The sequence below is a fragment of the Streptopelia decaocto genome, assembly GCF_964273445.1.
Source record: "Streptopelia decaocto genome assembly, chromosome: 2".
Classification (NCBI taxonomy): Eukaryota; Metazoa; Chordata; class Aves; order Columbiformes; family Columbidae; genus Streptopelia; species Streptopelia decaocto.
In genome coordinates, this window is record NC_138655.1 from 23,505,967 (window position 1) to 23,520,666 (window position 14,700).

The 14,700-nt window shown below is 55.4% G+C and overlaps 1 protein-coding gene across 3 annotated transcripts; it reads right to left on the minus strand.

The window, feature by feature from the left end:
* Positions 1-7,875: 7,875 nt before the first annotated feature.
* OSR2 (odd-skipped related transciption factor 2) lies at positions 7,876-13,998 on the minus strand. 3 transcript variants are annotated; one of them, XM_082045525.1, is made up of 4 exons: positions 13,797-13,998; positions 10,098-10,824; positions 9,426-9,525; positions 7,876-8,712 (listed from the first exon to the last, which is right to left on the minus strand). In XM_082045525.1, exons 2-4 carry the CDS (start codon positions 10,751-10,753, stop codon positions 8,530-8,532), a joined length of 939 nt encoding a protein of 312 aa, XP_081901651.1. In that variant the 5' UTR covers positions 10,754-10,824; positions 13,797-13,998; the 3' UTR covers positions 7,876-8,529. The 3 variants fall into 3 exon arrangements, with proteins under 3 accessions (XP_081901651.1, XP_081901652.1, XP_081901650.1); XM_082045526.1 differs by having other exon boundaries at positions 7,876-8,630; positions 13,793-13,998; XM_082045524.1 differs by having other exon boundaries at positions 13,793-13,998.
* Positions 13,999-14,700: the final 702 nt, after the last annotated feature.

Consider the following 14,700-nt stretch of genomic DNA (forward strand, 5'->3'; position numbering starts at 1 on the left):
GAGAGCTGCTACTTTTCACAGCTTGCAACTGAAACTGTGTAAGTGCACTTTACAGCACATTCTCTCATCTGCAATTTCCTGTTGCTGAAACCTGAAGAATTTCAGTCAAACCAGGTTGCTGCCTGCAAGTGTCTGTGGGGCAAAGGCCATTGAGCAGGGAAGCTCCCATGCCATTTCCTCACCTGAGTCCGGACTTCACCATGGGGCTTTTAGGGAAATTAAGCTGTGATGCCCCAGAGATTAGGGAGACAACCAATCAACTGCAGGACAAGGTAAGTGTCAGCCTACAGTATGGCTGCACTTGGGTGGCAAGTGTCCACCTGCACTCTCTTACCCGGTAGTACATTGTAGCCAAAGACAGGTATCTCATCCCTAGTGACTTGTAGGAGAGGGAGTGAATTTTCTTTTGTGAGAGAGTTAAGGAGTACGTAAGAGCAGTTTCTTGGTGGTAGCTGAGATGCTGAACTTTCACACCACCTGTTTTCCCTGCAGTAACTTGTTCATCTGCCTGTATCCTCACTTCCCAGTTGAAAACCCTGTTGAAGTGAACAAACTAGTGTAGGGCTAGACTTCAGCAAAGGCAGAGAGGTCCCTACAGCCCTCACTCCTGCACCGTAATCCCAGGTCATTTGGATTTACTGGGTGATTTTAAGGAACAGAACTGCATGTGCCCCCAGCAAGAACAGGACTGTGTGACTGGATCTCAGTTTAATTTTTTGTTAAAATATTTGTGAGTCTAGAGTTTGTGAGGTTTTTTAACTAGGCAAACAAGACTCAGAAACCTGTGAGTTTCCCACAGTTGAACTACTGAAAAACTGTTAGGTAATTTTTCATTTTTTTAATGGGAGTTTGAAAATATGAATCATGGTTGTAGGCTGGCAAGAACATGACATGTGATGGTATGAGCTGCCATATGCCTCTTCATGCCATATGCCTCTTGATTGCAAGACCCGCTTCTCCATGAAATAAAACTGGAGGCTAATGGGTGCACGACAGAAGAAGACGGGAAGGATTTGACCTGTTCACTTAGATTCATTCTGTCATCCATGTAGCTGAAATTCCCTCAAAGGCTTCCTTGCTTTCCTAGCGTTTCTCTGTTGCAGTCGCGCCCATGCATCTCCAGGACAGGATCAAGCCATCATTTCCACTGTGGAGTGGGAAAAGGAGGTCACAATGTGGAAACAAGAGGCAGAGTCATGGGGTACTTACGTGGTTAAATGATTCACCCCAGCAGAACCAGCTCCTGGACTAAATCAGGGCCGGGTTTACATCGTACCCAGCCAGACGGTCTTGAAAGGGCTCTGAAGGCCAGGACACCCTGCAGGCAGGAGCATCCCATTTGCATTGCCCTTGCTGGCAGCCTGAGCATGCCTGGGGCTGGAGCTGCCCATGGGTCCCATCTGCCATCACGGCTGAGCCTCAGGGCCTTCCAGAAGGCCCCTGAGGGTTTGCCTTCCCGCCACCCTGCTCGTCATTCTGACACACAGGCAGACAGGGTAGTGCACAGCCAGCACAGCACGGGGAGCCGCAGGGTTCCACTGGAACTATTAATCAAGTATTAATTAGGGCTATCCCCAGGACTGGCTTCAAGGGCACTGCAGCAGGCAGCCTGTGACCATAGGTGGTGCTAAGCTGTTCCCTCACAGGAGCTTTGGTCCTTTTCCTTCTGACGCACTGAGCATCACTGCCCAGCTTAGCCCAGCGGGGCCCATGGGAGGCGGGGAGGAGAGGCTGCCTCCACGGCCTGGGAGCATTCACTGCGCTTGCTGACTGCAAGCCCCAGATTAACATAATCCAGCTGTCTGCCTGTGTTTATCAAGGCAGAGTTTACAAGGTTTAAATAAAAGGACTGTGATACAGCAACAAAAGAACCTAAAGCATGTAACTTCTGTAGAAGATATCAAGCCCAGAACAGCCGTACTTGTTTCACGCAGAGACTCAAGTGCGAGCTCTCCCCGTGTGCTCAGTGTGGCACGTGGAGCACAGGCTGCTTTGAACATGGGCAAACTTGCATTAACATGATGGGAAGGAGCAGCTACATTCTAGTGCACCAGTGATCCATGCAAAATGGGTCACCGGGAGATTTAGAAACTGTACCTTTCACTCCCAGCCAGAGAGATACATCAAGGCATGCTGACATGAAACATGACTGACACACCTTGAGGCATCTTCAGTGCACTGAGTGGTAGTGACGCCAAAAGATGTCAGCTGGCAATATCAGAGACAATGCCTTGTAAATAATCTCTGAGGGAAAAAAAAAAAAAAAAATTTACTTCCTCTTACGCTTGATAAAAGAAAAGCAATCAATCAACCAACCTCCCTTCCCCAGACAAACAAATGGATGTCCAAAATGCCCTAGCATGTAGGAAAGGCCTCCTGAGCGTGCAGTGAGGGAGCCGCAGGTCAGGGTGCTGCCGGAAGAGTGAGGCTCTCTCAGCGCTGCCTGCAGCCAGGCAGGTTCCCTGCAGATCTGCGCAGGGAAGGTGAAGTTTGCTCCTTACAAAGCCAGAAGTCCAGGGTATTTCTGCAGGACAGAAAGCCGAAAGAGCTGGGGTTTGTAATCTTCCATCCGCAGCCCTCAGCCCTGTGAGGCGATGGAGCCACTCTCTGGATCCTACGAGAATTTCAGGGAAGCGAAAGTCCTGCTGCTCCCCTTCTCCTGCTGAGAGGAGGCTGGTGGCAGATGGACCCCCAAGGCCTGGAGATTCGCTCAGCTGCTCCCAAGCAGCCTGAGGACTCCTCAGCACCCTCCTTGACCCCCTTTCACTGTGGCCCTGATGGAGCTGCCAGTAGGACAGCTTGTGGGAGTGCTCCCCCAGCTCCCAAAATCCCAACCAGCCCTGTGCCAGCTGCCATGCCTGGCTGCTGGGGCTGGCAGTAGCCTGAAGCCAGGAGAGGCGCCTCCTACAACCAGCATAGCTAGATCTGAGAGTAGACGTCTGTCCATCCCCTGGGGCCACTGCACCTTGCAGCAACATGCGGGCTCTCCTGAGGCTGTGCCACCCCTGTGCCCACCTGTACCCCTGCCTGCCTGTCTGCTGGGGATGTGACCTGTCTGTGCCCGCCGGTACAGCTGTGTCGGCAGGGCCCTGCTGGGTAGACCACTCACTCTCAGGCTGAGCTCGGTGTTTTCCATCTCAGTAAATTTTTAAATAAGTTTTTAAAGTCAATCTGCACTGCAAAGTTTTGCCCCAGTGCTGATGGAAGAAGAAGTCTCCCCAGGGAAGGCGGCCGTGTGTGGCTCCAGCTCGGCCATGAAAGTGTGAGGCCACTGCGCTGGGGAGTAAAGGCTTTTGGGTCCTGCTCCACCCAGCATAAATTCACCAGCGGTGTTTGAAAGTCACATCTGGGAAAGGCTGCTCAGGGTTACAAGGCAAGCTTGGAGGAGGGGGAGCAACTTACACCTTGCATTGCCTTAATTCTGCAGGTTTAGAAGAAGATGTTTAGTGTTTTCAGCATTAATATTTTTGCATCTCTTGTTTACTAGACTAGAAACTTCTAGAGAAAGTTTCACAAACAGCTGCATCTGGATTTTTGAAAATAGAGGTAAAAATGAATGTTTTATACAGATGTTATGCCTTTATTTTGAACATAAATAAATATTTTAAAATCTAAGTATTTGTCTCTTTAATAACTCCAACAAAAATAACATCTTGGCTAGTGGCTCTGCTATTTTTGCCATAATTACACCATTATAAATAGGAAAAAGAACTAATAAAAGCTTCCATAATTTGGAAGGAAAAGAGATGCTGTGAGGAGGGAAAGAGACACAGTACAATATTAATATAAAAGCAACGTATAACTAAATCAATGTGTAATGTAGCTTGTTGAACAAAGCCACCCTCCCACACATAAAGGACAATCTGCAGATACAATATACAACGCAGAGAATGATTAGAGGCTTTGAACCACCAGCGCAGTTCCACTGACTAACTGCAAACTCAGTCTTGAAATTTTGGAGCTGGTACATTTTTCTCCTCATTCACCTGAAAGCGTGGCTGCCACCAGCCAGCTGCACCACCAATCCTGATCCTCCTGGGACCACGCTGCTGGCTTTGTGCCAGACCTGGCATGCTTAAAATGGTCTGAGAGCATTTATGGCACCAGCATTGATGCCTCCAGAGTGTCATGTGGACACGGCATCAATTAATGGAAACAGCAAGGAAGGACCGGCAGTGTGTGAGAAGTCCCAGGCAGGGAAAATGAGCTCTGGGTCAGTGAAGAGAGAGGAGCTCATATGGGCTGGTGGCTGCAGGGCAGATCAAAGCAACAAGTAGAAGTTGGGGTGGTTCAAAAAGAGGGAGCTAAAAAGTCTGAGTGAGGGCATTTGCTTAGGAAAAGAGAGGTTTAAACACAGAGTGAGACAAGGGAAGGCAAAAAAGAAACCAGGAGGACTAAAGTAGGGAAGGAGATGGAGGGGAGCCTCGGCAGGAGGCAGGGTATTGTACAGGATGAGCCCAGGGTGAAAGAAACGGCTCCTGAAGTGAACATCCAGAAGTAGAGCAGTGAGAAGAAAGGAAGAGGAAAAAGGAAAGAGGGGTGAGGGCAAAGTTCAATAAATAATGGATTTTCATGTTTTACTCAAGTGGTTTGGATTTATTCAAATAGTGGGACACTTGGCACCAGCCCTTAACCCCAGCCAGGCATGGCTGTGCCACATTCCTGGGTCGCTGCTGGACTGTTTCCCATTTAGACCTGTGCTGTGCCAGCTCCTGAGGTGGGACCTGTACAAAGTCGGGCTTTGCCAGCAAAGCTACACTGGTGTGCTGGTCTGTAATAGCATGGCGTGCTGTTGCTATGTAATAGATGACCTCATAGAAAAGCATCATGCACACATAGCTGGGCTGAGCCGTTCTGCCATCGGCTGCCGACAACATCCATTTCAGCAACTAATGTACGAAGAGCTCAGTTTTGAGATGCAACCTAAAGGACTCTGATTTTTTAAATCTGATTTCCACCCCACACCCCCCAAAATGGAGATTATAGCCAGAGCATTTCTTATTATCTGCTGTTTTTTCTCCCCTGCATGTAGCACAGATAGTCCTTCTCCCGCCTGCCCCATTGCACAGCTGCTGCCTGTTACACAGCAAAAGGTTCAGAATGAATGGTGCCAGCACAGAATAAAAAAAAGCAGTGTCCCCCCCGCCCCCCGACAAAAAAAAAAAGCAAGGGGAGAAAGAGGAACACAGGGAAGCAGGAGGCAGGTGGTCTGGGAAACTCCAGGAAACTGCAGAAGCGCAGAGCTGTGTGTTGTGACTGGGCTGCCGAGGCAAGGAGGATACTTCACACAGACACAAACGGCAGTCACAGGAATATTAGTGTATTTAGTGTTTGCATTGTGAAAGTCAGGATGGCACTTTATGGCTATAAAAAGCCTAGCCCTGACCAAAAGACAGCTTTACAGAACTTGTTTCTCTTCCCAACAGGTCTAATATGAACAAACTGTATGTGTATTTTAACATGTTCTTTATAGCTGTCTCTGAAATTTCCCAGGGAGCGGTGGTCTTTTAAAAGTGAATGGAGTGTGTCAGTGCCATAGGCAAGTATATTGATATTAACGAGAAATACTAAATCATCTTCTGACATTTTAAGATGATAGCTACTGGTTTAAATTCAAGAAACAGTCCAGGGACCAACTATTAGAGATACTTGTCACTGCCTCTCTTCAGCAATTTGGGCTTTATTCTGGCCACTGAACTTCTGAATTCCTCAGAAGATAAATTTATAGTCTGTGTCTGCTCAGGGAGAAGATTATTAAACAAGCAACCTCAAAAAAATAAATAAAACTTTAGCTATATGCAATCGTTATAATTTAGTCCTTTGATATCGTTCAGCTGATTAAGTTCTTTCCAAACATACTGCACATAGAACTTGGCCTAGGAGGAGCGGACTAAGCCCATATGTATCCTGACAGGGGTGTTTACTCAAATGGAGTTATCCCAGCCTTGCCATGCATACTTGGGGACGCAAAAAGGCCTGGGGACAGGAACTTGGAGAACAATAAGGACAGAGAAACTTAGAGGAAATAACCTACTGGGAGAACGGGAGTGCACTGGGAATAGAAAAATCAGTCAAACAGGAAGAAATCAAATATTGGGAAGATGCCCATGGAGGGGGAGTGAGAGATACCCATGGAGTGAGGTTTGGAGAGGAGCAGCGTGGAGAGAAGTTTGGAGAGGGAGGACAGGAGCTGCCAGCACAGGGAGGAGGAAGGCAGTCCCAGGGGCACAGCACTCCAGTGAGGGGGTCACAGAGGATGAAAAGGAAAAGAGCAGACGGCCCTTAAATAAACTGTGACTAGGGAGGCTGTTCTCCACTCACCAGACCAACATTTCTGGCTGCGGAAATATTTATTTTCCTCCCCATCTTGCTAGACAGGAGCAGATGGAGAGATAGGCCTTGACCACTTAAGCAATTCTGGCTGAGTTTGAGCCTGCCATGCCTGTCCCATCAGTGGAAACTCACCTGGCTGCCTGGACCTGGGGCAGAGCAGGGCTGGCTCAGGGGTCCCTGGCCCTGGAGTGGGCACAGTAGCTCTCTGCAGAGGCAGCAGATAGCAATAACAAGCAGCTGCCGGCAGCAGTCCAGCCCTTTCTGCACTGATGGCCCAACCACAGCCCAGGCAGACGCTGCTGGTTTTGACTTGCTACTCATTGACAGGGTTCAGGCAATGTAGTTCCCTGCCACAGGACCAGTGAGGGTCAGGGACTGGGAGAATGCAGCCACCCAAGCCCTGTCAGCACCTGCTCCCTGTAGGCCTGGTGAGACTGGACAGATCATCCCAGAGCCCTGACACCCTCCCAAGTGGAGCCCAGGAGTGGAGCCCTCCCCACTGAGCTGGGTGCAGGAGGATTGATCCCCCACCGAGACAGGGCTCCCTGGTTTGGGGACAAAGATTTCTTCCTGCTGTTCTAGCCTGGTCCTGAGTTTGGGACAGGTAGGGCAGGATAGGTGTGCCTAGCCTGAAAATAACAACTTTTGGGCACCCACATTACCAAAGACATTGCAGGGAGAGTGCGGGGAGTGACAAAAGCTGTGGAGTGGCAGAAGTGGGGTTTTCACATCCACGCCACCCTGGAACACATCAGGGAAAATGCCTCAGCGTTGGCACCAGGCCTTCCCAGTGGGGATCAGAGGCACTAGTGAGGGGCTCCCAAGGGTGGTAATGGAGGGAAGAACAGGTGTCTGTGCCACCACCCTGCTACCTGCATACTGGGCACAGGCAATGAGCATGCAGCCCAAGGCATGGAGACACCGGGCTACCAAGAGTCACCTCCATGTGGGGTGACTGGGGGTTTATAGAGGCGGTGAGGGAAGGAGAGAGAGAGAAGGGGGTGCCCGAGGTGGGGTGAGGGTCTCCCGGGAGGGAGGAACGGCCCCTTTCCTCGTCTCCACTCCGTCCGATCCCCCGGACGTGACCTGTGCCCGGCAGCGGGCGGCTCCCGCGGGCGCGGCGCGGATGGAGCCGGGGGAGCCGGGGCGGGGGGGTCTCCGCTGCCAGCGCCGCCGCGGGCCCGGGCTGGGCAGCGCCGCCACCCCGCGAGGGGCCCGCGGGTCCCTCGGCTGAGCCCCGGGGCAGGGGGCGGTATTTGCGCCTCGCTGTTTGCTTCCAGAGCTGCCGGGAATTAATCGTCTTCTGCAGGATAAAGTCCCTGTCTACGCGGGTGAATTGCCCGTGTCCAAAGTCTACTGGTAGGAGGCTGTCTGCGGCAATCTCCGCGAGAGGGATGACTTTTACAATATATGGGCTGATTGCAAATAAGTTACTAATAAGCCGCTTTGGCGTAAGAACGGCTCTGTGCATTATTTCCTAAGATCTGTTTATTTGCAAGTATTTCTTTCTTTCTCTTCTTTAAAAAATATTTCGTTCGGGAAAATAGGAAAAAAAAAAAGTACAGAAGTTAATATTTAGACATTCACACTACTAAGTAATAGAGCTATAAACTCTCAAATACGGCACTTTCATTTTACTTAACAATAGATAACACAACAGCGACAGTGAAACAGGCCAAACAAAAGCGATCACCAAAATTGTTGTGACAGTACAATTACCCGGCTAGGAAATGTATTCAATATGCTTTACCATTGCATTGACACAGCAGGAAAAAAAAGACCAAATGTTCAGAGAATAATACAACAAGGCAGGAGGTATTTGGAAAAAAAGAAAAGGATTTATTTTGAAATACACTTTTAAGAGATACTTTGCCTCTCCGATTTGTTATCGATGTGCATCTGACACGACGATACGAAACAAACAAACGAAGAAAACCACATTCTGTACAGAGCTCTAAAATGAGCCGCGAGTATCTACAAGACGAGCTCTACGCCTGGGTGTGGGTTGGAGAGGGGCCCGATCCTGCAGTCCGCACTCCCTAAACGAGTTTCGCAGACGTGTGGTAGGAAAGCTTGGCCCCGAGTCTGCGTGTCTCCGTGTGTGTATGTTTGCGTGTCTGTGAGTTCCTACAACACAGTCCTTGAGCGAAATGGGCAAGTTGGAGCTGCCGGAGCGGGTGCGGGTCCCTGGCTGCTCTAGAAGTCCTGCCGCGGGGTGTGAGTTAGACTGTGCCGCCGTAGATCACAGTTTCGCCTGAACACTTTGCCGCACTGCTCACAGTTGTAGGGCTTGATGTCTGTATGGGTAAGAAGGTGAGTTTTCAGATTACTTCTTTGATTAAAGGTTCTTCCACATGTGGGACATTTGTGTGGAGATTCCTGTTCAGATTTGAAGCAAGCAAAGGATTAATCCTTCACAAACTACCTGGTTGAACGTATTACTGCACTTTTTGTTATCGCAACGCACAAGTTGAAATATCGGGATTCGATACAAAGCAAAAGCGATCAAGTGGACGGGAGACGGTCTACCTCGCCCGGTCCTGCCCCGAAAGGGTTATTTTATAGTTTTCGACTTGTAGCGTTTCGCTCTCCTGGGGCGCAGGGAAAGCGGCCGCATCGCCGGACTCCCACCCGGGGCTCCCGCTGCCCGCCGGCGGCCGCGGCGGTGTCGATGGGCGTGCAGGGAGCTCCGCGCCACTCCGCATCTCTCGCACCGCTCCGCGCCGCTGGGCTCGCCCGCCGCCCTGCGCCTGCCCTCGCCGACGCAGGGCTGGAGCCCTCAACGAAAAACGCCTCGAAGCGGTGGCGTGGGCAAAACCAAACCCGGGGCTCGCTCCCCGTCGCCAACTGCGTCCCCGACGGCTTTAAGCACATCACCCGCGGCCGCCGTTTTTAGGCGGGTGGGCCGCGGATGTAACCGCGGACGCTTCCCTCTCCCACGGAAGGACGGAGCCGTCAAGGGCCGGAGCCCCTCGATTCCCTCCGCACCGGAGCCCCTAACCCCCCGGCACGGCCGCCGCCCCCGCCCCGCCGCGGGCCTGGTCCGCGCCGGCAGCACACGCGCGGAGGAGGCCGGGGAGCGCCGGGCTCACCTGCATGTGTAGGGTTTTGTGGACCGCCAGGGTCCTGGACTGGCAGAATCCCTTCCCGCACTCCTGGCACTTGAAGGGTTTCTCTTTGGAATGGATGTACCTGGAAGGCAACCCGAGGGGTGAGCGGCGCTGCCGGGAGCGCGGGGCCCACCCGCCCCCCGACCCCACTCCCCCAAACCCGGCTCCTCCCAAGCGCGCCCACCCCCCAGTTGCTATTTCCTCCCCTCCTTTAATTCCGTTCATGGTTAAACTCCTCTATAGGTTCAAAACATTCGAAATAATTCGTATCGAGGCATGATTGTACTCTCTGGTGGCAGATCGGGACAGCATCTGCCGGCCGGACCCGAGCCCGCTCTCCCTGAAGGCAGCGCGGATCCTGCGCGGTGCGGACGTAGAGGGGGGAAAGCCGGGGAGCGCCCACCTGCACCCCGTCCTCCTCCCAGCACCCCCAGGGCCATGAAGCTTCACCCCAGCCGCCCCAGCGCGGGTGTCCGTCCCACGCAAAGCGCAGGTTTTAGCTGCTCTGGCCCCTCCGCGGCTGCGTAGTGGGAGCGCGGGTTTCTGCTGCTGCTTTTCCGGCTCAGCTCCCGGAGCGGCTCAACCGCACTCCCCCGAGCTGCTCCCCCCACCCCGGCTCCACACGGCCTGGCCCCGGGCGCGGTGGTCCCTCACCGGTGGTCCCGCAGGTGGTCCTGCCTCCGGAAAGCCTTGTGGCAGATGTCACAGGTGTAAGGCCGCTCGTCTGTGTGGGTCCGCTCGTGGATGAGGAGGTTGTAGGACTTGGTGAAGTGCCTGCCGCAGAACTTGCAGATGAACTCCTTTTTCGTCTTGGAGGGCAGGCGGCCGCGGGAGGGCTTCCTGTCCGGTGACAGCTTGCTGATGCCCGACAGGGGTGAGGCCAGTCCAGGGCTCAGCTTGGCGAGCTCCCCCACCTTGGGTGGGTCCTCCTGCGTGGCGGCCACGGCCAGATTGGCAAAGTCAAAGCGGGGCCTGTCTTTGTGCAAGGCTGGGAGGACGTGGGCGATGGCCCCTTGCTTCGGGTGGAAGAGGTGCGTGGCAAAGGGGAGCGCGGGGAAAGGGAAGCGGGAGTCCACCAAGCCTTGGGCGGCCGCCATCTCCGTGATGGTGGAGCGGGTGATTTCATGCACATTGGGGTAGCCCAATGTCCAGTGGTTCATGTGCATGGTTTGCACGGCGCTGAGTCCATACAGACCTTGCAACTGGTCGACAGCTGCGGGGAAGGTGTTCACAGCCTGGAGGAAGGAGTAATTGGTGAGTTGGAGGGACGGGTGCAGCGGGATGGGGGCTGGCAAAGCCTTGCTTCCCATCTTCCCGGGGCGGGCGCAGGCCGGCGGTGCCGGTGGTGCCTCTGCTGGGCTTTCGAGACGGGAAGAAAATCCTAGGAAGAAAGAGGGAGGAAGGAGGGGAAAGATAATTTCACTGCGAGCAGCGTGGTCCCCCTTAGCCGAAACGAGCGCAGCGACGGAAGGCAGGGAGGGCCAGGCACGGCTCGGGCCCCAGCGCCCCGCCGCAGCCCCGCTTCCCGTCCTTTGCCGGGGCCGGCGGCCGCCACCGACCCACCGGCGCGATCGATTCGACAAGAGAAGCTATAGCGTAAAAAAAAAAAAAAAAAAAAAAAAAAAAAAAAAAAAAAATCAAACTCACTCCCAGGAACACCCATCCCAAATTAAAATAAAAACGAGAAAACCTAGCGCCGGCCAACCGAAGGAGCCGCGGATTCAAACTAAACGAATCGTGGAAAAATACACCAAGAACGGAGCCAGGGCCGCTCCGCACCCCACCGCCGTCCTTCCGCAGCGCCCAGCCCGGGCCGCGGCCACCGCGAGGACCCCCGGTGCTGCCTCCCTCCTGCCCCCCGCGCCGACCTGGCCCCCAGCGTCGCTCCCACCCTCCGCGGGCCCCCGCGGGCGCTGAAGCCCCGACCCCTCCTGGTTGGGGCCTCCCCGGGAAGGAGCAGGGTGTTCACGGAGAGCCGAGGTAGGGCCGGGGGGAAGCGGGGGTAAAGGGGGGGGGAGGGATGGAAACCCCGCGTTTATCCCAGTTCGGATGCTTATTTTTCTTCCTTCAACAACAACTCATTTATCAAGATAACCGAGGGAGAGAAAAGGAGCTCCTGCCCCGCACACACACCTCCTACTCAACCTCCCCCCCGCCCCGCGAAGCAGGTCCTAAATAAATCCACTTTGCGCTGAGATCCCTTCCAGATGTCCGGGGCCGCGTCCCGGAGCCCGCTCGGGCCCGGGCGATCTCATCGGCCGTGAGGAAAACAGTCTGCCCGGAGGCCGCCCCGGCCCGCCGAGGTCTGCCCCACAGCCGGCTCCCTCCATCCCGCAGAGCCGGGAAGGGCGAGCGCAGCCCCGGCGGGACAGAGCCGTCCGGCCGAGCCCCCCGCACTCCTTCCGCCGTCCCCCGGCCGGGAGCTCTGCCGGAGCGACGGGGCCGTGAGCTAATGAGCGGTGTGTGACTGTCAGAGGGTTTCACTCTGCCCACTCAACCGAAACCGCCGGGCCCGCTTCTCCCGCCGCCCGGGGGGACCCTTCGGCGCCCCGGGGAGGGGATCGTCTCCCGCGGGGCAGGGGGGCATCGGCGCGGGGGGCAAGCCCCTACCCTCTCCTTTTTTTTTGTTTTTGCTGAGGGTTTACTTTCAGCAGCCAAGAGGCCACATCGACCCAGAGAAGTGGCGTCTCTTCCCCAACGGAGCAAAAGCAGGCGCCGGGGGCTCTCCGGGCCTGCAAAAAAGAAGTAGAGCCGAGGGTGCCCCAGTACCTCCTGGGATTTGGGTGGAGAGACCGGTAATACGTAGTTTCCAAAATACAAAAGACACTCTCCCCTCAAAACAATCCAAATCCAAAATCCCCAGAACCACAACACAAATAAAGGAAACTCCGAGAGCAGAGCCAGCGCCCCGGGAGCAGCGTCCCTGCCCCTCCGCGCCGGGCCGCTGCCTCGCAGCCCTCACCGTGGTCACACGCTCTGGGCCGCTCGGCTGGCACCGTGCAGCCTCCGGGTGCAAAGTGACTTTTGGATATTTTTCCTAAAATACTTTTCCTCCCCGTTAGTGACACCGCACTGAATCAGCCCTCCGGGGAAAAATGCGGCAACGAGGTCGGGTGTGAACTCCAGCGCTACCCACCCCTGTTTTCGTTTCACTTATATCGTGGCTCTCCCCGATTTCCTCCGATGCTGCCCAGTTTTTCTCGTTTGTGATTACATCGAGACCGGGGCCAGTGTTATCATACGACCTATTATATATGGCGACCTTTTCTTTTTTTCTTGGGGGTGGTTATATATAGAGACTTATTTTTAAAGATGTCGTAGTATGAGTTCCTATTCGCTTTCCTCCAGAAGCCTACACAGAGGCGATCAAACCGCTTTTCGCCGGCTGCTACCGCAGCTCATGCCTCCATCCCGACTCGTTGCGGCTGCGTTTCGGAGCTACCGCCTACGAGCAATGACCACGGTAGGTACGGAATTTCTGTAGGACAGAGCCTCTTCCTTTACAACAGTGTTTGGTGGTCTCTTTACAGGGCACTCGTTTTCGCGTCAAAGAACCAACTCCGAAAAATATTCCGAACACGAAACCCAGATTTTAACGCGGAAACTTTTACATCAACACTGTTGCCCGAACCACGGAACGTCTCTTACTATTTGTCCTTCGAGGTAACTTTATTAAAATCTATCGATTAAGACCAGAAAGTGCCTTCCTACTTTATTTCGAGGCGACTTATAATAAGGTGCGGGGGGGAAAGTCAACCAAAAACGGATGTTACTTAAACCTTGGCACTTCCTTTTTCCTTGCTATTCAGACCGCTTAATTTAATTAAGCCCGGTGCCTCGGCAGTACTCCGCTCTCTACCTGCCTGCCTGCTGCCGGCCTGGCCGGCGCTGCCCTTCCCCCCGCGGCGGGGCTGCGGCCAGGGCCGTGTCCCGAGGGCCCTCCGGTCGTTCCCGGGGAGCGGGTGGGCCCCGGGGCGCCTCCGCTCCCCTCCAGTCTCACCGAACCCGCGGTGGCCGCTGCCCGCGCAGCCAGGTGTATTTCCACGAAACGAGGACTCCTCCAGCGCGACCCGGGGGCCAGCCCCGTAGTGCCCGCACGCGCCGAGGACTTTCGCGTGAAGGACATCGACCGCGCACTCCGGGGGGCCCTCGCCACCTGGTCCCGCACCAGCGCGCCCGCAGAGTAGGGAGGGACATGTACCCCAGCCGTGCGGAGCTGCAAACTGAAAGTAAACCCGGCGGCACCGCGCTCCCCGCCGAGGGGACGCGCTCCTCACGGGGCCCTCAGTAGCCCCGCTGCTCCGCTCCCGCCGACGGCAGCAAGCAGAGCGGGCCGGGGAGCCACTTACCTACCGCAGCCGGCTGCTCCTCCCGGGGCAAAGCCGAGGCGGCGGCCGCGGCACCTTCACGGAGACATTAGATCCACAGCGGGGATGCTCCGCGGGGTCGGGACCCGGCGGTGGCCGGCATGTTGCGGAAGGCTGGGCAGCCGCTGGGAGGTCTGGCGGTCCCGGCGCCCCGGCATAAACCGTGGCCACCCGCCCGCAGCCTCCCGCCTTCGACCCCGGCGAGGCTCTTCGCGAGTCTGAGCCGCCCCCTGCCCGGTCCATCACATTTCAGCGGTGAGTGGCGTGGAGCGCTGTCCCCGCCCGCCCGCTGCCGGCCCACCCCGCGGCGCGCACAGCCCCGCGCCCGGGGCCGCGCCGCTCCGCCCCGACGGGACGGGACCGCCCCCGGCCCGGCCCCGGCCCGCCTCGCCACGCCGGCCCCACTGTTTACTTGTGTTTGGGTAGCAACTGGGTTTTAAAGGGACAGGACGCCCCCCGTCGTCCCCCCCCCGCGTCACCTAAGGTGACTTTTCCCTCCAACAACCACCCGCCGTCCCCCACCCCACTGCCGGCCGCGGCCGCGGGGATTTACGCGCTCACGGCATCGCACCGCCCGCCTCGGCCGCCTGCCGTGCCCTGGCCAGTGTGACACATGCGCCACGACTTGCTAAAATACCTAAAATATCCCCCCCCGCCCCAAACCAAGAGCGCGGAGTTTTGTGGGCTCCTCCGTCTCCTAGGGGCCCTGTAAGTGCAGGTAACGCTCACTTCCAAATGGTTCCGTGGCTGTCATGTCCAGTCGCCCTATGGGCCGACATTTCAGCGGTTCTGCTCTGCCCTTTGACTGATATTTAGGCACACAAAGGCAGATTCAAAAGCAGTGAAGTGGAGGTATCCCCTCCGTGTGTGGCGACTAAGCACACAATCCT